The sequence below is a fragment of the Lytechinus pictus genome, chromosome 13 (genome assembly GCF_037042905.1).
Source record: "Lytechinus pictus isolate F3 Inbred chromosome 13, Lp3.0, whole genome shotgun sequence".
Lineage (NCBI taxonomy): Eukaryota > Metazoa > Echinodermata > Echinoidea > Temnopleuroida > Toxopneustidae > Lytechinus > Lytechinus pictus.
The window spans coordinates 27,705,017-27,732,172 of record NC_087257.1 but is presented as its reverse complement, the minus strand read 5'-3'; the positions used below and the strand labels follow the sequence as shown (position 1 = coordinate 27,732,172).

Sequence of the window (27,156 nt, the reverse complement as noted above, 5' to 3'; positions counted from 1 at the left end):
TTTATCAGCCTTATCCTGACTAGTGATGGGTTTTTGTGGCTGCTAATATGGGTCTAGCCCTGGAACGGATCCAGGATTTTCTTATTTGGGGTTTGCAAAAATAAAGTTTAACCCTTTTCTTGGTCTGTTTAAGGCACAAAAGGGGGCTCTTAAGGTTAAAAAGGTATTCAGGAAAATTCGATGAAGATTGTAGATCGTTCTCTGCAACGATTAACACCCCACCCCTCCCCTCGAAAAAGAATAATACATTAGTTATCATTTAGGGGGAATATGGTGTTGGGTCCAAGTACGTGCCACGTAAATAGTGCAATGTATTATTTCCCCAGTGATATATTTTTTATCTTTATTCATTCAACATCATTCTGATTATCCTATTTCCGAGCGAATGTTGATTATTATTGAGTTTTGACAATTTTTTTTTATTCTGGTAGCTTTCAGAGTTGCCAAAAGTGCAATCGTCCTTTCGAGTTTCCCAAGGAAAGTGTACCGATTGTGTTTTTTTTATTAATTCAAAGTTTCAATTACACGTCAAACCATTCATCAGTATTTTCTCTCAGAAATTATTGTAAGGAGCTAATCACTTGGAGTCAGAATGAATTTTTGTCCTCCTTTCCCTTTTTTTCAAATCCAGGGCAAACTTATGGAATGCTGTACGTGTTTATATAGTGTATTTCCCTGTGTACACAGTCTGTGAGATTGATATTGTGTAGTAACCGCATTTGAACACGGGTCGAATTTCATTTTAATCCAACTTTGACAGGGTTTTCTTTTCAGTGGGGATCAACTTCTACTTTTACTTTAAGGAAATGACCTCTTGACTATAGCCTCTCGCAAAACTTTATTCATACCTTTTAAAGAATTTATTTCAAACTTGGAAAAAAAAATCCGCTATGATCGCAGAGTGTCCGGTACATCGGTCTTGAAACATCCAACCATGTGCCTACTATACTCAGTAGTAGGTCCATGATTCAACATCTCCCTAAGACATTGGACCCAACAGAAGTGTACGCAGGGGGTGGTTACATGTGTTCAAACCCCCTTACTTTTTATTGTACCACCCCCTAATAATTCGAACCCCCCTAAAAAAAGTTGAAGACATTTTTTTTGGCTTGTCACCATTCCATTGAGCTTGAACCCCCCCCCCCCCCCCCCCTTCATAAATCCTGCGTACGCTACTGGGACCCAATCTATACCATTGGCAATGGTGGTCAAAACTTATCGTTCTTGAAATAAAAATAATCGTAGTTTCTTGTTTGAAACGAACATATCCATAATTAGCACATACATGTACATTACATTAATGCTTTTATATCAACAAAATAAGGCCCTTTCTGCTTGATAGTGATACAATGTATTAAAAACGAAGATCATGTCATCAAAGTGCATACATAGTATAGAAAGTGATTCTTCAGAGTCAGTTGAAGTGCCAGATCATTCATTATCAATTAAAATATTCACCAAGCACACTCAATTATGTCTGTAGTCTCTTTATGTAGCTGTTACTCACTAATGCTATCAAGTCAGTGTGATTATTATCGATATGCTAAGCACATTTTATCGAATGATCGAATAGCACTTCACTTCAGTTTCAGTTCATCTCTAATTCATTATTAATTGTAAATATAATACATGCCAAATACGTATCGATTCTAAATTGGAAATCAAGCAATTTCATTGCAATTAATAACCGATGGTGATAAAGATGGTATATGAACCTATATTTTGATGGAAATTATGAATTCAATGAGAAGTGGAACTTGTAGCATACGTCATTCTCCAAGGGCGTAGGCTGGGAAGGGGGGAATGCACCCTTCCGCTGAGGCAGAGGAGTTCCGACACTGACACGGCAAAACGAAATTTGTACCCCTTCTTGTGCTTTCAACAGCTGATTTTCCAAACTTTAGTTCCACCTCCCCAATATGTGCACCCCCATACCACTCTAGTTCCACCTCCCCAATATGTGCACCCCCATACCACTTTAGTTCCACCTCCCCAATATGTGCATCCCCATACCACTTTAGTTCCACCTCCCCAATATGTGCACCTCCATACCACTTAGTTCCACATCCCCATGCTCAAACCAGCATATACGCCCTTGTAAAATTATTTCTTACAATATCTACACATGCTTTTTTTTGGGTCTTTCCTCTGTTTCATCGATTACATTTCATATCCAGTAATCTGATAAGTAATTCGATAACTTAACAGAAGTTGTCCAACAAATCCCCAAACTTCAGACAATCACACAACGTTAACAGTTGGACTACTGGCGGATCCGGGGGGGGGGGCAAAGCCGGCCCGTGCCCCCCCCCTTAAATTTTGTCTAACTTTTTCGTGGACGAAACTTTCTTAATTTTTGGTCAAAAACTTTGTTATTTATTTATTAATTTATTTATTGCTTGTCAAAATTTTCCTCGGGAGAATGTGCCCCCCGTTTGAAAAATCCTGGATCCACCCCTGAGTTGGACACAAAATCGGATTTCTAAGCAATAAATCTACATAATTTGGGATACCGATTGTATATATTGCTATATAAATGGGTAGGTATGTATAGCGTTTAGTGTATATCCTGTGTGGTGTAAATATACACCCTAGTTTCTTCCATAAAATGTCGTTTTATTTCTTGCTAATCGGGAAATGGCTTGTGCGTGCTGTTCTTCCACAAAATAGTGGACAGGAATGATGCATGTGTGATGCTATAGGTGATATGACCCGTCTTTCTTTTGAAAAGGGATGTGTTTAAACAAAAAGTAATCGAGAAGATGGGCAATAGTAATAAATCGTCGATGGATCCAGAATTTGGAGAAAAAACACCTTCCAAAAACTGCGGGACGTTATAAATACTTGACGTAAAGTCCCTTTAGCCCTCTTGCTTTTTTTCTTGATTCATTCAAGTTATTTTTTTTTCAACTTCAAATCGGTGAATTCGCGTCAAAACAGTCCATAAGCCCCGACTCAAAAATGTTTTTCTTTTCTGAGTTTTTTATTTTATTTTTATTTTTTGACTCATATTAATATCGAACATGATCAATTCTATTGGGAGCAATCTTGAAATCCCAAAATCACCAAGTCCGGCTCTAACTCAAAGACAAGCCGAATTATGCGATCTCACTTGAACGAATCCATTATTGTTTAGTAGTTGTATTGTTTGTATTATGACGAGCCGCTATATAATCCGTATACAGCGGTCATTGTGTGGAGTGACTTCCTATACTCCGTCGGTTTACAGATTGAACGATATGCGTACACACACAACCAATGTACATCATTGAGAAGAGAGGTGTGTCGATCAAACTCCTCAGAATTATGTGTTGCCTGGTACTTGAATTCATATTTCATCATTGTATTGCTTTCCATCTACTGCAGAGATTAACACTTTCTGCTCCTCTCGACAGTAACTGATTCATGAAGAATCAACCCGGATATTTAGAGTGCATTTGCTACCCAAAATCCAAGTGGGGACTTCTCGTATTTTTGGATTTACTCCTTGACTGACTCGTTCGACGATTTACTCCGGGCAGCGTCGGGAGTGGTTCCGCATAGCAAATCAAAGCCCATCGGTGGTGGTGGTGGCATTTCAACGCAAATCGGTCGGCCTAGTAGTATTACGTAAGTAAACGCATTAATATTATAATTGATCACTGTATAAACATGATGATACATGTACATGCTAAAAGGTCATACTAACATTTGTTGGTAATAGGGCTCTCTTGACAAATCATTAAAGATTAATTGACCGGGTTATGTTGTTAATTAGTTGAGCCTCGGGGGGGGGGGGGGGGGGGAGTCTAGTCGATGTAAAATGACGGCATCGGTTTTACATGTACTGTACAGTACACACATGTAGATGACCTGTATACCCGCCCCAAGCGCTGGCGGATCAGGACAAGTGAAATAAAAAAATAATGTATATATATATTGTTTATTATGATATGGATGATGATCGATTGACGATCATTATGGTGATCGACGATCATTATGATGATGATGATGAAGATGATTATTGTGGTGGTGGTGGTGATGTACTTTGATGATTTATGGTGGTTGATCATGACATAATCTGATCCATTTTCAAAAAATTGATATTACAATATCCTTATAATCATTTCAGTAATTATGTTAGTACATGTAACTATGATGATGATTGTATTATTATTATTTTTTTTGTCATGATTGTCATCATTTTTAATGTCTCATTTCATTTTCTTCATCTTCAAATAACTGTAGTATGGCTAGTAGTCAGAAATAAAAGCAAGAAAATAGTAGTAGTAGTACATATGTAGTAGTAGTAGTAGTAGTAGTAATAGTAGTAGTAGACTAGTAGCAATAGTAGTAGACTAGTAGTAGTAGTAGTAGTAGTAGTATTAGTAGTAGTAGTATTGCAGTAGTAGTAGTAGCATTAGTGGCAGCAGTAGTAGAAGTAGTAGTAGCAGCAGCAGCAGTAGTAGTAGTAGTAAAAGTAGTAGTACTATTACTAGTAGAAGTACATGTAGTAGTAATAGTAGTAGTAGTAGCAGTAGTCGTAATAGTTGTAATAGTAGTATAGCAGAAGCAGAAGTAGTACATGTACGTGTATATGTAGTAGTTATTATTGATAAGTTATAGTAAGTATACTACTGCTGCTGCTGCTACTACTTCTACTACTACCGTTACTACTATTACTACTACAACAACGACGACAACTACTACTACTACAACAACTACTACTACTACTACTACTACTACAACTATAGCTACTATTACTACTACCAGCACTACTTCTATTACTACTATTACTACTACTATTATTACTACTTCTACTACTCCTATTTCCTATTACTTCTACTACTACTACTACTACTACAAACTACTGTACTAGTACCTACATGTACTTCTACTGCTGCTGGTGCTACTATGGAGCTACATGTATAGCTCCATGGTGCTACTAAGTATTAGCCTAAATGTACATGTAGGCCTTCTGTTGAAAATGTATAGTAATATATTGAATTATTATTCTAACGATGATGAAACTTAGGCGAAAGCATGCTCTGCTTTCAATGCACATAATTTTACTTTTTAGTTTTTACTTGGTCACTAAGACCCAGTCGTACATCTATACATGCAGTTTACTTTGATCATTGATCCTACTACCCATGCTTTAATTCAGGGTTATAGACTTACATCTACTGATATGATTGATTGATTGATTTTATTCGTCAAGAATATCACAGGAGATTACAATAAAATTGAAGAATACCTGATTATTATATGAAACCTTGAAATCGTGTGTATATCTTAACTTTCGTTTCGAACAAAATAAAATGCTTTCTGTTTTCCCAGTGTGTAAACTAAGCTTGTTGTCAGACATCCATTCAATGCAATTTGCCAAATTTGCACTAAGTTTTTTATCAATTATCTTGGGATTTGTATCTGAATATAGCAAGACACTATCATCAGCATATAAAATTAATTAGATTCGTTAATACAAGTACACATATCATTGATGTAAGACATAAAAAGATATGCAAACAAAAATATTGCTTTTAATGGGTCTACATAATAATAAGTCCGTATCTATGTACATGTACTACATACAACTATTAAAGGAGAATGAAACCCTTGAAACCAGCTGAATCCATATCAAAGAGAAAAATAAAAGAAACATATTGTTGAAAGTTTGAGGAAGATTGAATGAATAATAAGAAAGTTATGAGCATTTGAATATTGAGATCACTAGTGCCATGAAGATCCTCCCATTGGCAATGCGACCAAGATCTGTGATGTCACACCACTGAACTAGAAATACGTGGAAGTCGTGTTCACCCAAGCAAAACATCGCCGGCGAACTCAATAAGTCACGTGACCGCCGCCATTTTGCTAGGTCAATTGTTCGAGAACGCGCAGTAGAAGGCAATTGAAAGTATGTGCAAGATGCAATATGTTTTCTCTATAAATATAAAATTAATACTGATGTACTTAGTGTGGCAAAGTGTATTTTAATGTCAGTAAGCCAATCATGTACAAACATATTTCTATATGCACAATGTACTGGGACCTGGTAATTCATGTAGTTTAAAAAAAGGGTTTAAATCAGGGTGACCAGATTTCAAAAAATGAAATACGGGACAATCGATAAAAAAAGATTATCAAAGAAGGCTACGCAGTATTATACTTGTGAAAAAATATAAAGAATTGGAAGGGAGTGTGAACGAAAGAATGAAGGAGAGAAAGAAAAGAAATGAAATAAGAAAGAAGAAAGAAAAAAACGGGGAAAATGAAGGGGGGAAAATGAAAGAAAGTAAGAATAATTAAAAAGACGATGAAAGAAAGAATAAAAGAGAAAAAAGGTTTCCGTCATTCTTTGAATTCATCGAATATAGAAAGAAATTAAGAAAAAGAAAGAAAGGGAAGATGTGTGACAGACAGAATAAAGTGAGAAAGAAAAAGAAGGGAAACAAAGAATGAAGGAAAGAAAAATGTTTTCATTCTTTGAAAGAAAGAAACGAAGAAAGAAGAAAACAGGAAGGGGGAAGGAAGGAAGGGAGGGAGGGAAAGAAAGAATTAGAAGGAAAAATAGAATAAAGAATGAAAGAAAGAATGAAAGAGAGGGAGGAAAGATTGGAGGGAGGAGAGAATGAAAAAAAAATAATGGAAGGAGAGAAAAAACGAAAAGAAATTAAAGGTGAGGAAGGGAGAAGGAAGTAAATAAAAAGGGCAGATAAGAGAAAGAAGGAAAGAAAGAAAATTAACACACAGACTGGATCAGGAAAGAAAGGTAGGAAATATTAAAAGATAGATGGAACAAAAAAAGCAAGCAGGAAGGATAGAAGGATGAAGAATAAAAATGAAAGAGGAAAAAGTCCCAACTTCAAACAAAAGCAATCCAATCATCTAACAGAAATGATAATGATATATTTGGTGTTTTTTAGATATATATCTTTAAAATTTTGAAAAACTAAGTGGTTTAGAAATGAATAAAATTTCAAAGTGAAACATTGTCAACTTACAAATTAGAGGAAACAGCGCCGGCATAACACAACAAGACTCAAAACGAAAGCTAAAACAACTACATGTAGATCCAGTTATGAAAACTAAAAAAACTTGTTCCTCCTATCAAATCAGTAATCTGAGAATCTATAATATATGATCATAAAAATTTCCCGCCGATTTTGCGATTATTTTGGTGGAAAAACTTTTTATCATGTGAGATTGTTTGCACCATTGAGAATCTGCTCCGATCCTACATGCATAGAGCCTGCCACACAAAGGCAGGAAGCCAGCTCGTTTGCAATGTAGGCCTATTGGGTTAGGATAAAAATCACCCGCAAAACTTTGCAAAAGTTTAGTTATCGATTTATCGTTGTCTCTGCTTCGTCATCTGTTAGGTTATTTGATGAAAATTCGTCACTTTTAAATGTATCAACTACATTTTGTTCAATATTCTAAAAATACGGGACAGATAGGTGTCCCGGGAAGGGTTTGTCGGGACGCCGGGACAAAGGAGCAAAATACGAGACGATCCCGGGAAATACGGGACGTCTGGTCACCCTGGAAATATTTGACAAGAGGTAGAGGTCTTTTTGTGCAATTTTTGACATGTGGAATATTTCATATATACTGACCAGGATATGCATATAATTATCTGGTATGTGAAAATAAGCGAAATTTAGTGCCACAACTTTTTAAATGGAATTACCATTGCTATGCTTTTCTGATCTGTGCTCTAATCAGTAAACTTGTTAGAGTTGAATTTGTTTATCCATCACCCCTTCCTTTATGTAAAGGTGCATTGATGTATAAGCACATGTCGTGCAACATCCATGCTCTTCCAAATAAAATTTCATAAGAATTCAAATTATATTGTGCCCATTTTTATATACACTGTACTTAGTAGATATTTCATGGCTGAGCGCACGAAGGTCCAACTTTGAAGGCTCATTAAAAGTAACAACCTTCTTGTCCTCAAACTTCTATCCAATTTTTTCACCCTGAATGTGTGATTGAACAGTATGAGAGGGAGGGAAGGGAATATTTACTCAAAATTTATATAGAGAAAGTTGAAATGAGAAAGGCAAAATGGTAAAGATGCAGCCGGAGAGAAAAAAAGAAACAGACGATCAATGAGAAGAGATGGAAAGAAGAGGAAGATCAAAGAGAGAGAGAGAGAGAGGGAGAGAAAGGGGGAAAAGACGAGGAATGAGAAAAAGGTGAGGAGAGAAAGACGAGACGAGAGGGAGATAAGAGGGCTTGATATAAGGGAGATGGGGAAATAAAAGAGAGATATAAGGGGGATATATAGAAAGGGAAGGTAAGAGAGAGAGAGATGAGAAAGAAGAGGAAAATCAGAGAGAAAGAAGCCAAAGAGAAAGGAAAAATAATAAAGAGGGAGATCGAGATGATATAAAGGGGAGAAATAAGAGAGAGAGGGGCATGGAAGTAGAAATGGAAGAAATAGAAGGGGATGGAGAAAAGGGAGGATAAGAGAGATGGACAGAAGAGGAAAATCAGAGAAAATGAGATGAGATGAATAGTTGAATGAGAAGGGAGGTTTTAAAACAAAGCTAGAGAAAAGGGACATGATTTCTAATCGTTAAAAGATTTTTTTTAATGCAACCAGCTTGTAGGCCTTTATTGTTCAGACAAATTGTAGGCCTACTCAGAAAGCAAATTTGTTGTTGGGCCTTTCTTTGTCATATAGTGTGCGCGTGAAAAAGGTCGAGTTTTTATGATTTCATGTCTGTATGTTTACTCCCCTTTAATACAAAAATGTGACTAAATCAACATTTTCAGTTATGAAAGTATTCAATAACATATAGTTCATGATGTAACAAAGCAAACTAAAACTTTAAACAGCACAAGAAACACTTTCTTTGCGTTCCTTTCTCCCATCTGCCTTCACGCAGCATTTGTCGACTAGCCAGTATTGACCTAGCAAAATGGCGGCGCGCTCAGTCGAGCGTGAAGTCCGATGCTCTTCGTTGCCGCACGGCTTTGTGTACGTTGGGAATAGGGACACGTATTCCACGTATCTCTAGTTCAGTGTGTCACACACGTACAACTCCCTCATTACTTTAGTACTTATTTCACTTATATTCTCACTTTTATAGAGTCTATCACAATTAAGGTGAGGTGTTCTCTTTATGAGAGGACAAGTACAGAGGTTTCACAACATTATATCATTGATGAATCGTTTGTCATATGATTAGAATGAGCAAAAAGAGATGTTTTGGGGTATATTTTCAGTGTCCAAAAGGGGAGAGTTGTTCATCTGTGACATCATAGATCTTGGTCGCATTGCCAATTGGAGGATCTACATAGCATTAGTGATCTCGACATTCAAATGCTCATAACTCTTCTATTGCTAGTCCTATTTTACTCAAACTTTTGTTGATCTTATTCTTTGATTTTTCTGCTTTCACAAAAGCTAACTTGCTCCAAGAGTTTCATTCTCCTTTAAGATCGAGATTCGACATTATCTTGCACGTACAGAAGCATATTACCAGGAGCTTCAGGAAGGTTTTTGTTTTCAATTCTGAATTCACCTTTGCCATTATCGCCCCTACTTCGAGCATTTTGAATCGTGCGGCTATAATTGAATATTTCATTGTTTTGTAACATAGTTGTGCTCATGATGTATGTACCTCGTAATCTCGGGGTTCTATAAATTCCACTTGAGTTGTTTGTTACTCCAGGCTCCTGTTTCGTTTCTCCATATTTTTGGTAGATTTGGAGCATGGGGGTCGGGACCAACCCACGTCCACATGTACATGTACATGTACATTTATAGTTGGAATATGTTAGAATACATATATGCAATCAGCAGTGCAAATGATAATTGTCGTTGTGTGCTGTAGTTGACCTTTGTAACAAGCACACTGTTTGCAGACTGTTTCATGCTGTGCGGAGACAACGTATAAATCCCTGGTACACATCTGTGCAAAAAGAGAAGAAATATCATATTGATATTCTATTGATGATGGTACCTCGAGCGAGATAATCGATCGGCGCATGCGAATTGCACCATATCAAATCAATGTGTACAGTAAACCAACAATATCTTACAAACTGTCGGTACCGATATATCCCTGCTGTACCCTATGTTATTCACCCACTCCCGGTCCCCAAAGCGGATGGGGGGGGGGGGGGTGGACATGTACTGTACACTGTGCATTGCAACTGCTTAAACAAGTCTAATTTCCTATAATTAAACCACCCTGTACAGTACAATGTATATATTAAAGCCTGCTGGTATGTTTAGAGTGTTTATATGGAATGCAATATTCTGAATGAATAGACCTGTAGTGGAAATTTACTTTTATTATATGATTCAGGCTGTCTGTGTCACCATGGTAACCATGTCTTGTCTACACCTATGTACATGTAGCTGGAACAAGGCCAAAGGCAGGTGGTGTACATGCAGGCCTATATGTTTTAATCACAGAACTATTAGCCAGCATGTTTCTCGACCTTGTACTAAGGCTGAATATTAAACATGCATGTATTATTAATTATTAACTGAAATATGACCTCAATCATTGGATGAAAGTTTATTTAAGGCCAAGTCCCTCCTAACAAAAAAGTTGAATGGACAGAGGCTTAGACAAAGCCCCAAAGCATAATCATTGAAAGTTTCACCAATATCAGATGTGAAATAAGAAAGGAGTGACATATATTTAAGTTTCGTTTTTTTTACAAACTGCTCCCATAAATAGCAGGGTCGGAACGGTTTTGAAAGTGTTTGTTACTTTGTTTAAAGGTGGGGGGGGGGGGGGTGTGATAAAAAAAAGCAATCAGATGGTAATTGTTTTATACCTTTTTGTACACGCCTTTATTGAATAAATGGGGGCGTCCCGTGGCCCATGTAATTATGTAGGCTGTTCTCGGTCTGTATGCAAATGACGGGACCATGGAGCTACACGGGACATATTATTTTGTACTGTAATGGTACTATTGTACATGTAATACTCTATCATTATAGCGTATATCATCAGATGTGGAAGGCTGTCAGTTCCCGTGTGACGTCACAAAATTTAAGTGTTACATGTATTTTGATGGATTTCCGCCAAATCCACGTATAAAGACTATTGCTTTGAGGTCCATTTTCTGGATTAAATTGATTGACAAAAATCTGAGGACGAAGCTCCCCTATATGCCTCAGTCACATTGGCAAGTCAAACAGCATTAAAACCGACATACATGTAAACTACAACTGCCTATATATAGACTACTCATGGAGCTAAAAACAGAGCTCCGTGGGTATAACGTTTGTTTGCAATGATGTACATGTATATGTCGGTTTGAATTCGGTTCTATTACCCGCTTAGATTTGAACCATGAGCCGCATCATAACGGACTTTAGCATCTATGTGACCCATTAATAAACCAATTCCATCTTTCTGCTACATGATTTCATATTCACCATCTTTCGTATGTACATGTATCCGCCATAATGCTGGCTTTTTTGCGACGAATACAGTGTCAGTGCAACAATAAAACCCCCTAAAAGGTTTGCTTCTTCTGTTTTAGACCGTGAATGTTTTGTTCTTGTATAGTTATAGGGGTATGGGTTGCCAAGTTACCAGTAATTTAGGGTTTTCCCCATGCATTGTTTGAAACCAGAGTATAATATAGGTCAGTAATGCAACATGGTCTACATGTATTGGGGAATACCATGGGTTGATTTAATAGAGAAAATAATTAATTCTGTCTCTGTAACTGCTTACATGTACATGTAAGACATCCATGCAGCGTTCTGTATCAAAAGCCTGGAATCACCATTTCAAAAGCCACATCCATTTCAAGTTGCATCTGCATCCTACCGATTTCTTGATTTTCGTAAAACCTAATTGATATTATTCATTCGGGGGGGGGGGGGGAAGAATGAGATCATCAAAATGTTGCATTACATCATGTTTGTATGGGTACATGTAGATGACGGGTCTGCTTATATATGATATTTTCGTCTAAGATATACATGGTATAGGGTTATGGTTGCAATAATGTTTTATTTTAGGTTTAGGATTAGGTTTAGGGTAGGGATATTGTTAAACCCAGGGTTGAAGTTGGCCATTCGATTAATGCGTGGAATTTAGGGCGGAGCAATTGTCTTCAGAGCAAATGTCATGGAACCATCAGAATAAGGAGAGGACAATCCGATAGGATACACTATTGTGATTGTGAAGACTTTCTTTTTCATGAATTTATACAGTCTTGTTGAATATACACCCTTTGCATTTTAAAGCAGAAAATCGGATTGCTATTGAAGATTATTAGGGCCTCCATCCACCTGTTTAAAAATAGAATCCATGTTATATAGGTTCCAACAATAACAAATTTTCACTGACATTATATTAGGCCTGCACAGTCAACGTACTGTATACGTAGGCTTTTACCACGATGAAGTTGGTTTCAATGGGTACAAAAAGAAAATATATCAAAAAATAGCAGAACACTTGTAGAAAATATTGGAGAAGGTTTGAGGAAAATCCATCAAAGACTGAGATAGTAATTTTTTTGTTGTTATACGAGATACATGTGCGAGCAGATTTCAACGTCTCATTAATTACAAAAATCAATGAAATGCCATTTTAAAAAAAAAATGATGTATGGCTTTTATTGTAACTTCGGTATATCAATAGACAAATCATAATCACACCCGCTCCTGAAGGAAAAAATAAGTATTTCAGTCATCATTAACCATTAAGAAATATAAATTCATGTATTTTATATTACATAATAAATGGGTCTGCTGTTCACAATATGACGTCTCTGTCGTCACAATTCCCAAAAATTTAGATTCTAATAACTTGTATATCTTTGATGGCTTTTCATCAAACTTTCACCGATAATTTTTGTTTTTACATTCTCTGCTATTTTAAACAAAAAAAATCATTGTCAGGATGAACTTCCCCTTTAATAAAAGCAGAAGAAAATTAGAAAACTATTTGCGAAGGTTTGTAGTGTGAACTCGAAACAAAGATTGAAAGAGAAATCCTGCCCTTTTCTTTGAATGATTTCCTTGAACTCATGTTAGTCTTTTACTTCCCGAGAAAGCCTTTAAAGTGAGACTAAATACTGATATTTCAAACGCAGATACCGGTACATCCTTGTTGTGTTTTGATGTACTCATGTGCATGGGCCTTTATACATTACTTTGAACATGTGAAAGTAACGAGGAGTGCAGTGTATTTTGTTCTCCCATGAACTTGTACTCTCTGAAATATCCTGTATTGTAAAATGAAAAGAGTTTGTAAAAAGACCAGACTTTATAAGGTATTGTGAAAATCCATGAAAAGACATACATTCCCTTTGTGCTTTATTTGACCTAGGCCTATATGAAAAATTGATATGTTTTAAGAGGAACCTGTACATGTAAGGAGATCTAAATTATATATTACATGTATATCCAGTAATTATCTCACAAGTTACAGTTTTAGTCAAAATAAACCATGTTTTATATATCACAAACAAGAGGGGAAAGATGAATATTATAATAGTCATAACGTTTTATTTACTTAGGGTAGCCACTTTAGCTAGGAAACTGCTCTACTATAGCGGGCCCTGCATAACATATTACCCTTCTCCAATCTAAATGCTGAGCGCCTAGCAAGAAGGCAGAAGGTCCCATTTTTATAAGTCTTTGGTATGACTCGGTCGAGGATCGAACCCACGATCTCCCGTTCATGAGTTTCATGTAATAATATTAAATGAAAGAAATGGTGAGTTTGTTAAGTTATCGATAGGCATATATACTGAATGCATGTATTACTAATTTTCATACCTCCTACATGTATTTTGTGCATGTACAAGTGTATGTAACTGTTTTGTGAAAAAGGCGATACTTTGAAAGTTCAATGAAAAGGATTAGAAGTAAAAAGTACCAGAGTATTTTGTCAGTCCGCCGCCATTACAACATCGGTACATGACACATTATGAATGCATATTACTCAAATATGCATTTTGAAATTATAAATATACATTGCATTTTACCTACGTTTCGTGCCCTTTGTGGAAATCCCTCAACAAAAATGAAACCATCTATCAATGCCTCTCCCCATTGTAACCCGATCCCTTGAACCAAGCTTACTTCAAATGGAACATCCTTGTCCGATTTCAATATCCAATTATATCGCCATTGAATTCGGCATTCAACATCATAAGTTGCTTTCAGTGAACAGGAATTACCTTCTTCGTATTCCATATTACAAGCTTACCCCCCCCCCCCTCCCCCAGGCAAGATTGAAACGTTTTAGGGTGTCATTTCAGTTTGATTATTTTTATTTTTTTTATTAAGGTTTTAAAATCCGAGAAATTTTTTGGGAAATAAAGTGTTTCAGAACGCCGAAGATGATATTACTTTCCGCATCACGATTTTATCTCGTAGAATTTTGTGGAATTGACTCGCGTATTTAGGGGCTCTTTAATTTACGTTTGTCAGGGAGTAAGGAGGTTACCTACATGTACATGTACATGTAGAAGGAGTTGGGAGGTTACCTCCATCATGAGTACGTCCATGCCTCCATGCATTGGCCGTGTTTTAACTATTTGTTCGTTTATATCATGGAGCTATTACTGTAATAGCTCTATGTTTATATCATGGATCATGGGTGGTGTACATGTAGTTCCATGGCTGGATGACGTTTTGGCAAAAATCCACAGTAGACTGTAGGCCTAATAATGATAATGATATGGTTGTTTTGTTAAGTGCATACATGTAATATTCCGTAGTATAAACTTTAAAAAATATTCCCTTATATAGTTGTCTGTGCGCAAAATTTGTAATTTAGGTATGGTTTAGAATGAGAAGTCTATAAACATTTTTCAAACTTTAAGTTCAAAGCTTACTTTGAAAATTAACTTCATTTTCGCCTACATGTACTTGTGAAAAAGACCCCCCTCTTTCTCTCTCATCACATGCTACTGTTTTATGCTGAAGTGACTGCCAAATTACTGCCAGATTACTCTTGAAAATTGGTCGGGTTGGGTTTGGGGCCCAGTAATCGTCGAACCTTTATCTATGTGGATGCTCGAGGGGCACGCATATGTCTGTCTCTATGGGTCAATTGCCTTCATAAGTATAGGTAATGTGATGTTGAATCCAAAAACATTTGGGAAATGTCATAGGTGATAACGCGATATCTCCCTGCAGACACGGTAAAGTAGTCTCGACATCGAGAATGCGAGGCATTTCAAAGGGGCAAAGGGAAATCCCCGCCAAGGACACTATTCTGAGTTTCAGTCGGTCTGAATTTATTACTTGAACTCTATTTGGTGTTTTTCCCCCTCTTTTGGCATAGGCCTACATTTGTATACAGTACGTTTACAAGATGTGTTCATTCATGAAAAATGCCCCAATTTTGGTCAAATCAAGGTGATACATGTGCATGCTTGGGTATTAAAAAAAGCCAACCTTTTTTCATCTACCGCACTGTAAAAACTGTGGTGTTAAAACTTTAAAAAAAGTTGGTGTTAATAGAAGACCACACCCTTAGGTGTTAGAATTACACCCTAGAACGTAACACCAAAGAGTGTAAATGTAACAACCAAAGGTGTTGTAATAACACCTATAGGTGTTTAACTAACACTGTAAATTTAACACCGTTTTAAAATAACTGGTGTGGTCCTCTATGTACACCGGTTAACACCATTTGATGAATTATTCTTGGAAAAGACAAATGAGGACTTGGCCTGCCGTTATGTACGTATATGTTCATGAATGAGTTATTTAGAAAATAGGCCAACGCTTTTAATATATCGAGCAAGTTCTCCATACATTTGTACTCTGTATATTATATAAAAGTTTACCACTTGAAAAAGTGGGCTGATTCACATTTTAGAAAAGGAAAACTTATCATGAACGACGGCATAATTCATGTATTTTTTCTTCAAATCCCGTAATGGGTTTCGCGGGTCTCATGCCAACCCCCCCCCCCCCCACTTCTCCCTCGGGTCCGCACACAGATTCACTTCAATCTGTATACAATAGATTTATACGTTCAAATACCCCGTGAGAAACAACAACAAAAAGTTGCTTCACGGTGTCTGATTCATCATGCAATTACATGTATGTTCATGGGAAATAAATATTGGTTATGCATCTCTGCATGGCTGAAGTAAGTAACGGGTGTACATTCATTGTATATTTTCAAATGAGAGGCTGATAATTCATTTCCATTATAGGCCCTATACTTTCTTCCGATTTCAAAGTATTTTTTCTTTCTTTTTACCTGAAACTGAGATGTAAACGCGTCGTTACTCTCTCTAAGAACGAAACTGTTTCATTTTCAAGGAAAGTTATTTTCTGCTTTCCTTTGTTCTTTTGGAACTATTTTCTTATTCTTCTTCGATTTCGAAGAAATAATATCATGTTCATGTTCCCTGTGCCTGTGGCATAAGGTGCAGCATAAGCTTTTTGCTCCTTGAATATTACTTTATTTATCTTCAGCCTGGAGTAGGCTACCCTCCCCTTTAACCTTCTTGTTCATGACTATAGGACCTGCATGTATATAGGAAATGATAATCGTTGGCTTGGAACCAATTTGCTTTGCACGTCAACTTCGATCGTACATTTTGTGTAGTACATGTAGAAAGCCCTCTGATATCCTTATCAATTTACTCACTATCGACCATGACTAAAAAATTATTGCAGTGAGTCATCAATGATATCGCCAAGGTTATTGCGATTCCAGGTATCATGAAGAATCTTGACATCATTTTTCTAAGAAGCAATGCTACGTATTCTGGTGTTTCTTCATCCTCCTTCTCTTCTTCGTTTTCTCCTTTTTTTCTTCTTCTTCTTCTTCTTCTTCTTCTTCCTCCTCCTCCTCTTCTTCTTCTTCTTCTTCTTGTTCTTCTTCTTCTCCTTCCCTCTCTTCTTCTCCTTCTTCACTCTCTTCCTCTTCTTTTTCCTACTCCTCCTCCTTCATGTTCTCCTTTCATTTTCGCTATTTTCCTCTTCATCTCGTTTCCTCAGACCACTTGAACATCACAAGGCTGTCCTCCTACTTCCTCCCATGCGGCGCCACCTATGTACATGCAGGACCCCTAAATTGAGGAAATTCGGCGCACATGTTGGTTTCTATGTTAAATTCATCGGAGGGGGGGTCATATTATGAACCTTTGTAATGCACCGGTATCCATCATAAAACGATGCTCATTACATGGCGCAATAAAGAAAAGAAGAAGAAAATGGAAACCTATATAGAAAGGGGGATGATAAAAGCTTGACTGTGTAAACAACCAGGTTTTCAGAGAACTTTTGAAAGTGATGAGACAAGAAATATTGCGGATGTCTTTTGGAAGTTTATGTCATATAGGAATGGCCCATGCAGCATGTTGAAATGTCATGCCATTGGAAAGTGGACAGCATCCGCAAAAAAAAAAACCCGAAGAAAAGGGGATATTTTTCGCGGGTAGGCACGGAACATGAATACTGCATATTGTCTGAACGGCTAATGAGGGCTGCATACTATTGCCTGATAGCAGGCCTGTTATTTCCTGTTTATTTGGGGGTATAATATGGTCAGTGATGCAAGACCATCCGATTGAGGTCATTACGTGGTTTTCAGTTTTTCATATCTTGCAGAGAATGGAAATTGAATACATATTTAAAACAATAAACTCGCAATATACATGTATACTGATAGTTGGTATAGTACAGTGATTCGCGTTTCCTTTTCATGACATGCATTTTTCGATCACCTGCGAGATTGTGGTGGCAAATGATGTAATGGAGGTTATGTACAAAGTATGGTCACGTTATGGGTAAAGTAGTGGTCACGCCGCCAGAACTTTGCTGGAGCGGTCCTGGAGCGGTGAACAAAAAATCTTGACCGCTTGTTACCGTTCACCACCGTTTAACAGAAGTTGGCCACCGTTAGGTTAAGGCAACGCCGTACGTTTGGCCACCGCTGATGGTCCCCCCTACCGCTCCGAAAGTTTTGAGCTGCACAAAATATTGCGAGCGGTGAGGAGCGGGCAATGTCCCGCTCCCGCAAAGTTATCCCACGCTCCAACAACGCCCAGTCAAAGATTGGCACCGCTAGACGCAAGTATAAGTGGACGCGTGGGTCCACTAACTTGCGTCTAGTGCAATAAATCTTGAAAGCTAGACCACCGCTGCGGTGATTAAACGTTTCACAAACTTTGGTAGAGCGGTTCTATGCATTTTACGAGCGTACACGGGATTACTGATGTCGGGCGTTGAAGCAGCGATCCATTGCGGTGATGAACTTTGGTTTGGCGTTGGTATGGAGGTGTCACCGCTAAACCAACGCTCGCTACCACTCGCTATCGTTAAACCAACACTAAAGCAACGCCGGCTTCAGCGGTGCACCCATTTTGCGCGCGGTGACGAGCGTTGTCGAAATTTGACCCCCTCTCTCTACCGTTCAAGGACCGCTGAAGCAAAGTTCTGGCGGTGTGACCACTGCTTAACTATAGGGTTTGAAAGCCGTTGCGTCAGCTGGAGCATACAATATTCCCAAAATGGTTCAGAAAGACAGAAAAAAAGTGTCCAGAAAATTTTCAGCCAATTCAACGCTCAACAGGCGGCGGATTCAGATATTTACGGGATGCATACTTGTCGAAAATAGTCATCACTCACATAATTATGAAGGGCATTTTGTCTCCTAAAAAAATTACGGGTTGCACAATCGGCTCTTGACGCAAGTTAGTGGACGCCTGGGTCCACTAACTTGCGTCTAGCGCAAGAAATCTTGAAAGCAGGACCACCGCTGCGGTGATTAAACGGCTCTTGACATGTAAAATCGCAAACTGCGTTACATCCACTAAAACTTTATTTTGTACCATCCATGCATAAAATAACTGTATAACGACATGATATACTTATAAAATATGTTTGGCAAATGGGCGAGACGGATTAGGGCTAATGCCCTTTGATTATACTCCTGTCATTATTACCATTATTGTTGGGTTTAATATGGGAAATGAAAAAGAGGGGGAAAAACATAGACAGTAATTTGCAGTCGGTGTGTCGAGCTACACGGAAATGGTTACTGTTTGTGGAAGTTCATGTACCAGAAAGATAAATGCAATTTTATTTCCGTAAACAACGCCGGCGGTTCGGTTTCCGTTTGGTGTGGTGGTAGAACTTGATACTTCTTCTTTTTCTTCAATTCTTCAAACAATGGTTGTATATTTTTGCAGACCGCGCTCCCTCGTCTCCGCGATCTTCCGCGGACATTCTTCGGTAATGAATCGCATCAATCGCATTTCTGTAGGCCTTCTGTCTGTTTGACATTTCAATTTCGCACCTTTTTTAAATGATTCATGCATAAAGAAATAGAGTAAATTGACCAATCCTAATATTATTTTTGTTGGATTTTGACAGCCGAGCAGGTTTACAGCGATAGGGTCGATAACATAGGCGGATACAGAAGGGGGGGGGGGTGGAAAATGGAAATAGAAAAAACAATAAAAAATGCATTCGCATCAATTTTAAGGTTTGAAGCGCATCTTCATGATGACCAAAATGCCAATGTCTCGTTTTAGGCTTAAATTACCGAAGAAAAAAATGTCAGCTCGCGCTCGCGTCATCTTCTTCCCATTTTGTCATACTTTACTCCCCATGTGCGCGAGTAGTCATCTCCACGAAACATGAACACCACAACATCGTGCAATATTCCCCCAGCAATCTGGGCCCCGTCTTACAAAGAGTTACAATTGATCCGATCAATCTCAAGTATATGGAAATCCATCACTGTCATATTTTTTTCTTTAGGAATTTTGCTCAATGTCCTTTGAAAACAGAGAGAAGCATACTGAATTAATTGCCAAGAAAACAGTGAATGTATGAATATACGTCATTTCTAGAAAATATTTTAAACAAACATGCATTTTAGATGTTGACGTTGCTGGCTTTCCATAGTTGCGATTGCTTGCATCAATCGCAACTCTTTGTAAGACGGGTCCCAGGTCACAACAATTCTTGAAATGACGATGAACTTTCCAAGCACCCATTATTATCAATCACACGATGGATTCATATTTATCCAAGGGCTGAAGTAGAACAGCTACACACACAATAATCCTATCCACTCTACCTAAAAAATGGCCTTGATTGATCCCATTTGTCGTTTCAGATTCATCTTGTTTTTGTCTCATGTCAAACATTATCATACAAGTAATTTGAGAGAAGAAAACTTTTGTTAGCGCAATTTGCAAAATCTTTGAAATTAGGAGTTTGTTTTCTGGGCTTTAGACATGTTAGACTCATGGTTTTTTAGGTTAGAATCAATGGATTGGGGTCGGGAGGGACATGTCCCAGTAACCTGTAAAAGTTTAGCCATTCTGTTTGGTATTCTCATTCTATAGTACATGTATTTGTTTTTTTTATGTCTGTGGGGGTGTGTTTGACTGTTTGAGTATGTTTGATTCCTATCGTCAAAGACTATTTTATATTTTTTTATTGCCTTGTTCGTTGTCTCTTATTTTTTATTACACCTTTTTCCCTCTGGGTCTTGAGTCCTAACATGCCAATAGAATGAATTTAGTTTATGATTTATTTTCAAATGGTCTAATGCCATTTCGTCCAGTTACCAACTCGTCTACTATCATTTGGTCTACCATAAGTAGTGCAAGAAATCTTGTGATATTGAATGCCAGTCAATTTTACACATGTGAGCCTATACGGATTCATTCAAACAGGAGAAAGAATGATTAATTCTCTTTTTTTTTCTTCCAGATATACACTCAGAAGTCTCTTATTAAGATGGGGGTGCTGTGGAGGATATGCATATCAATGGCCTTGTTTGTTGTGTTGGATCTCTGTACAGCTCAAAGTAGGTCATAAAGTTTCTAGTTTTCGTAAAGATTAAAAAATATGGCTTATACTAGCAGGCAAATCATACTGTTGTAACATATTTCTTCATTTATTGGATAGAAATTACAATGTTAGAAATATTGGTGAAGATTAATAAATATCCATCAAAGAATAAAAGAGTTATGAGTTTTTGATAATTTAATGGATCATGATAACTGAAAGTTATTCTTTTTATAGTGAACAAATATGTATGGTTGTTAAAGGTTAAATCCACCCCAGAAAAATGTTGATTTGAATAAATAGAGAAAAATCAAACTAGCATAATGCTGAAAATTTCATCCAAATCGGATGTAAAATAAGAAGTTATGGCATTTTAAAGTTTCGATTATTTTCACAAAACAGTGATATGCACAACCTGGTGTCATGCAAGTGAGTCAGTTGATGATGTCCATCACTCACTATTTCTTTAGTTTTTTATTGTTTGAATCATACAATATTTCATTTTTTACAGATTTTACAATAAGGACAAAGTTGACTAAATCATTTAGTATTAAACAATGCTAATTCCACATGTTCAGGGAATATTTCATTTTCTTCAATATTGAAGGTCAAGTCCACCCCATAATTTTTTTAATTTGAATCAATAGAGAAAAATCAAGCAAGCATAACATTGAAAATTTCATCAAAATCGGATGTAAAATAAGAAAGTTATGACATTTTATAGCATCGGTTATTTTTCACCAAAAAGGTTACATGCACAAATCAGTCACATGCAAATGTGAGAATCGATGATGTCCCTCACTCACTATTTCTTTTGTTTTTTATTGTTTGAATCATACAATATTTCATTTTTTACAGATTTTACAATAAGGACAAAGTTGACTAAATCATATAGTATTAAACAATGCTAATTCCACATGTTCAGGGAGAAATTAACCGCTGTTTCACTTGGCAATGAGGAGAAAATTAGAATATTTAAGATTTCATATAATAAAATACAAAAGAAATAGTGAGTGGATGACGTCATCAGTCTCCTCATTTGCATACCGACCAGGATGTGCATATTACTGTTTAGTGAAATTAAGCAAAACTTTAAAATGTCATAACTTGTTTATTTCACATCCGATTTTGATGAAATTTTCAGTGTTATGCTTGTTGAATTTTTCGCTTTTTATTCAAATCAACTTTTTGTTGGGGGTGGACTTGTCCTTTAAAGGAGGTGGATGGAGCTATGGTTCCCAAAGTGACGCCAGAATGCGATAATTTTCTTGAGTGAGCGTCGCCCGAAGGAAAATGCATGCATTGCTACATGCCTTAAAAGATTTTTCATTAAAGCTGAATCAGCACAACAGGATTATGATATGCTAACTTTACACTGCTCAATAAATATCAATCTCATTAGAGAGCTTTAATTTGAGTCATTTTGAGACATGCAAATGTATTATGATCAAGTTTATATTGCTAGTGATGACATAATTGAGGTTATCACTAGAAATACATGTACATTGTATTATAGACTTACAAGTACAACAGTGAATATTCGTCCATATGTATTTGTTTATATTTTTTTCAAATAGATGCAACTGTATGCAACATGGCTTCCAGTTGTATGGAGTGCATCTCCGTTGGTCCAGCATGTGCATGGTGTACAGACAGGGTAAGTTTTAACTCCAGAAAGAGTTAGGGTAGGGTGGTGTAAGGTAGGGTAGGGATAGGGTAGAGTAGGGTGGGGTAGGGGTTAGGCAGGGTAAGGTAGGGTTATAGGTAGGGCTGGGTATGATGGGGAAAGCTAGGGTAGGGGTAGGATAGGATAGGGGGAAGGCAAGGTATGGGGTACATGTACATGTAGGTAGGGTAAGGTAGGGTAGTGAAAGATAGGGAAGGTAGGGTATTGTCGGAGTAGGGTATAGTTGTACATATAGGTAGGATAGTTTAGGATAGGGGGTGGGTATTTGGTAGGTATAGGGTAGGTAGGTTAGGGGTAGGGTAGGAAAGGGGGTAGGCAGGGTATAGGGTAAATGGAGGTAGGGTGGCGGGGGGATATATCCCCCAAAATTTTCAGATCTCCAGAAAAAAATCAATAAATTTATTAAAATACATAAAAGCAATACAAATTTACTACAGAGAAATTAAAGAAAAAGAAAGATAAACAAAATTTGTTCCCCAAATCAGTTAATCCTAAGGTTTTTTGTCTGAAGTAAAATACTTGAAAACTTGAAACTTGTTGAATGTTACAATGTTTGGTAATTTAATAGTGAAAGTGGACTACAATATTATGGCCTAGAAAGTGATTTTAGTATGCTCTAAAATGTGATTTTTTTTTTGCTTGTCAGTTTCTTAAAAACACCAATCATCACAAGAAATCGACACCTTGTAGATTACTTAACAACTGGGGATTTTTCAACATGAAGTATACATTTTTTTTGTTCATGGATACATATCCTTGTCTAGGAGTTTAGCAGTTCGTCATGTGACCTGGCCTCCACATTGGAATCACTGAACTGCACAGATGTACAGAATCCAGAGAACAATTTTAACGTTACCAAGGTAATTGTGTACTTTATTTGTTTGATAATGTATAAAGTACCTGTATTCCTCATCATCTTCATCATTCATTAATGATTGTGTGATATAGTCAGTAGTAACAAGTTCTTGAAGTAATAATAACACTGAAATTTGACCTCTCTGACCTAAACAACATTTAATATCCTTTCTGGAATATAGAATTTAGTTTGAGGCCAGCGGATATGATCACATATAAAATCTTATGTCATATGAACCATGTGATCCAAGTCTGTGGCTTGGTTTGATGTTATGCTCTATCCATTGATTATACATGTAGTTGAACCTTAATCACAAAGTGAGACTTATTGTGGCTTTTGCCATGCTTGGTCACCTATTACTTCTACATGTACTTCTACTACCACTATTACTACTACTACTACTACCACTACTACCACTATTACTACTACTACCACTATTACTACTACTACTATCTACTACTACTACTACTACTGCTGCTGCTGCTGCTACTGCTACTGCTCTGCTACTGCAACTTCTACTACTGCTACTACTACTACGACTACTACTACTACTACTCCTACTACTACTACTACTACTACTACTACTACTACTACTACTACTACTACTACTACTACTACTACTACTACTACTACTACTACTACTACTACTACTACTACTACTACTACTACTACTACTACTACTACTACTACTACTACTACTACTACTACTACTACTACTACTACTACTACTACTACTACTACTACTACTACTACTACTACTACTACTACTACTGCTGCTTCTGCTACTTCTACTACTACTACTACTACTACTGCTACTACTGCTGCTACTGCTACTGCTGCTTCTGCTACTGCTACTTTTACTACTACTACTACTACTACTACTACTACTACTACTACTACTACTACTACTACTACTACTACTACTACTACTTCTACTACTACTACTACTACTACTACTACTACTACTACTTCTACTACTTCCAATTCTTGTAATGATTCTACCAATTCTTGTAATGATTCTACCAATTCTTGTATTGATTTTAACAATTCTTGTATTGATTCTACCCCCCCCCTCATATTCTACCACATGCACTATAATTTGATATAATAATGGTTTTCTTCTTCATCCTCTATTTCATCCTCTTTTTATCTTGACCTGTAGAACGAAAGCTTAAGCAATACGGGGGAGGTGGCCGTGGGACAAGCAGTACAGGTTCAGCCACAGGAGATACATATGAAAATCCGCAAGGGTAAGATGGGAGGACAGCCATGAGCTGGTTTACCATGCCCCTCTGTTTTTCTATTGAGCATCGTAACAGACAGGCCTGTGATAAAAGGCCCAGTTACATAACTCCATCAAGCGCTTTGGAAGACGAACAAAATCAGCCTTTCCAATTCCTAAATTCTGATTTCTATGTAAAAATGTGACCTTATCAGACTTCAATCAATTTTGGCAAATTATATTATTATTTTTTTATTAAGAGTAGAGGTGCTTTCTATAGTAGAAGTAATTATAGAATTAGTGATAATAGTTGTAGTATATAGTAGTATTGTTTTAGACATTTGTTTTGTTGTTGCTATTATTATTTATCATTATCTTTATTATTACCATTCTTTTCCTGTTGTTTTTCTTGTAAACAAATAAAGATTGATCAAACAACCAATCAATCAATTGATATTTTTCTTATCCCCTTCTCTTCCTTATGCGCATTGTTATGAATATTAGACCTCAAATTTTTATTTTCCCTTCTTAATTTCCAGGTGATACTGAAAGAGTCAGGATGCATGTGAAGCAAGCAGAAGACTATCCGGTAGATTTATATTTTCTTCTTGATTTGACTGGTTCTATGGGGACCTATCTCGGTGGTCTACAAACTGCAGCAAATAATATAGGTAATGATGTCGAAGGCTTTGAGTAGTCTGAGGATATGTGTTCCTTCTTCTTCTTCTTCCGTTGAGTACAGTCCTCTTCATAGAGTATAGTCGTACTTGACTGAGGCCGCAATCACAAAAACACATGACATTTGGTGCAGTTGAAGAAAACTAAACTATGGTGCCATGTTGAGTTTCGAATTTAAACAGCAACGTGAATCATGATTGAAAACTCAATTACAAAACACAGAACACAAACACGATCAGCGATGCACTGTTCAGTGTAAAAATATAAAGCTGTTTATATGTTGATCATTACGTCTTACCCCCGTTTGGGAACGGACCGCAGTTCGGATTGCAAACTGCGGTATTTCACCCCATTTTGCGTTTGAAAATCTAAAACATCATTTCCAAGCCCTGGGGGTCGTTTCATAAAGCTGTTCGTAAGTTAAGAGCGACTTTAACAACGACTGGTGATCATCGCCAATTGTACCATTTACCGCAAGACATGATCACCAGTCGCTCTTAACTTACGAACAGCTTTATGAAACACCCGCCTGATCAACCCCGCTTGGCCAGGTAATCCCCACAGGCCAGATTATGAGCGTTGAGCCAAGGACGAAATGATAACAACAGCTGTGCTATTACGTAAGTCTTCTCTGCCTGTAGAAGGACCTTCGGAATTAAATTATTGTATTCGATATTTAATCACGTTTTCAAAGGCATATTGTATTCAGAAATTCAATGCTAGCCCATTTTTAATTTCAAACAAAGAAAATCAACCTGGAAATAAGGAAAGTAAGTGAATAAAAAATGGCGACATGTTTTCCCGGACCGCACTCGGGCTGTTGTGTTATCTTCGGACCGAGGTCAAGAAACAGGTGTTTTTATACTTACATTGCATGCCTGGGGCAGTAGGGTTTTCGTACTTGGAGAAGAGGGGTATAGTGTTATCAAACGGAGCTCTTTCGTCATGATCGTCTTAACATTTCCCACCTTCATTAGTGCAGCTTTGTTGCGCAGTTTGACCTATCACAAGTAAGGTTAATTTGGCACCTGCTTGTGTATAGGCTTCCACTGTGAGAGCAAATTTAAAGACGTTTTAAAATTCAATGTGGTATTCGCGATGCTGAAGGTCGTAAAATCTGAGGTGATTGCGTCAGGGGCGGATCCCCTTTTCCAAAAGAGGGGGCACATTTTCCCCGAGGAAAAATTTGACAAGCAAAAAGAAAAAAGTTTTAAACCAAAAATTAAGGGTATTTCAGCAACGTGAACATTTGAAAAGCAAAAAAAGGTCTTCTCTTTCAACGGGGGAGCACACTTTTGTTTTAATGGCATCTATACATTACAAATTTTGATTGTGCCTGTCAAAAGGGGGGGGGGCACAGCCCGGCTTTGTCCCACCCCCACCCCTGGATCCGCCAGTGGATTGCGTTTACAAATTCATCTTTTTCGACATTTAAATTTTCCTCCCAATCGTGATTTAAAAGACGTTTACTTTACTACCAGGAGTGGAGGACATTGAACACACCTTTTGTTTCATTATATCTGTATTTTGTAATCACATTTTCAATCATGATTCATTTTGCTGTTTAAATTTGGAAATGGACATTGAACACACCATTTAGAAATCTTGATTTGTAATGATATAATTAAAGGGAAATATAAGTAGTTGGAAAGATAATTGAGAAGCGCTTTTTTTCATATTTAGGAGAAATATTCTTTAAAAAATATGATAATTGCAAAAGACTGTTTTTCAAATGTCCACAAATTTCATTTTTGTTATACATGTATAGAAAATGAGGGCATAAAATTATGAAGTAAACAACTCAGTGTAGCCCCATACATTCTCATTCGTGGGAGCACATGTGGCCTTAAGACAAATTGCTATCATTTTGGTGATTCCATATTTATACAATGCTTTACAGTAAAATTTAATGCCAGATCACATATACCTGTGATGAAAAGGGTTTTTTTAAA

General features: G+C 37.1%; 1 protein-coding gene across 1 annotated transcript in view; it reads left to right on the top strand.

The window, feature by feature from the left end:
• Positions 1–3,190: 3,190 nt before the first annotated feature.
• LOC129275194 (integrin beta-1-like) overlaps positions 3,191–27,156 on the top strand; it is a 46,881-nt gene continuing 22,915 nt past the window's right edge. The window contains exons 1-6 of the mRNA XM_064108525.1: positions 3,191–3,609; positions 20,684–20,780; positions 22,339–22,418; positions 23,213–23,308; positions 24,467–24,554; positions 25,066–25,197. Coding sequence (XP_063964595.1) covers positions 20,711–20,780; positions 22,339–22,418; positions 23,213–23,308; positions 24,467–24,554; positions 25,066–25,197 — 466 coding nt within the window. The 5' untranslated portion in view covers positions 3,191–3,609; positions 20,684–20,710. The remainder of the gene's footprint in view (positions 3,610–20,683; positions 20,781–22,338; positions 22,419–23,212; positions 23,309–24,466; positions 24,555–25,065; positions 25,198–27,156) is intronic.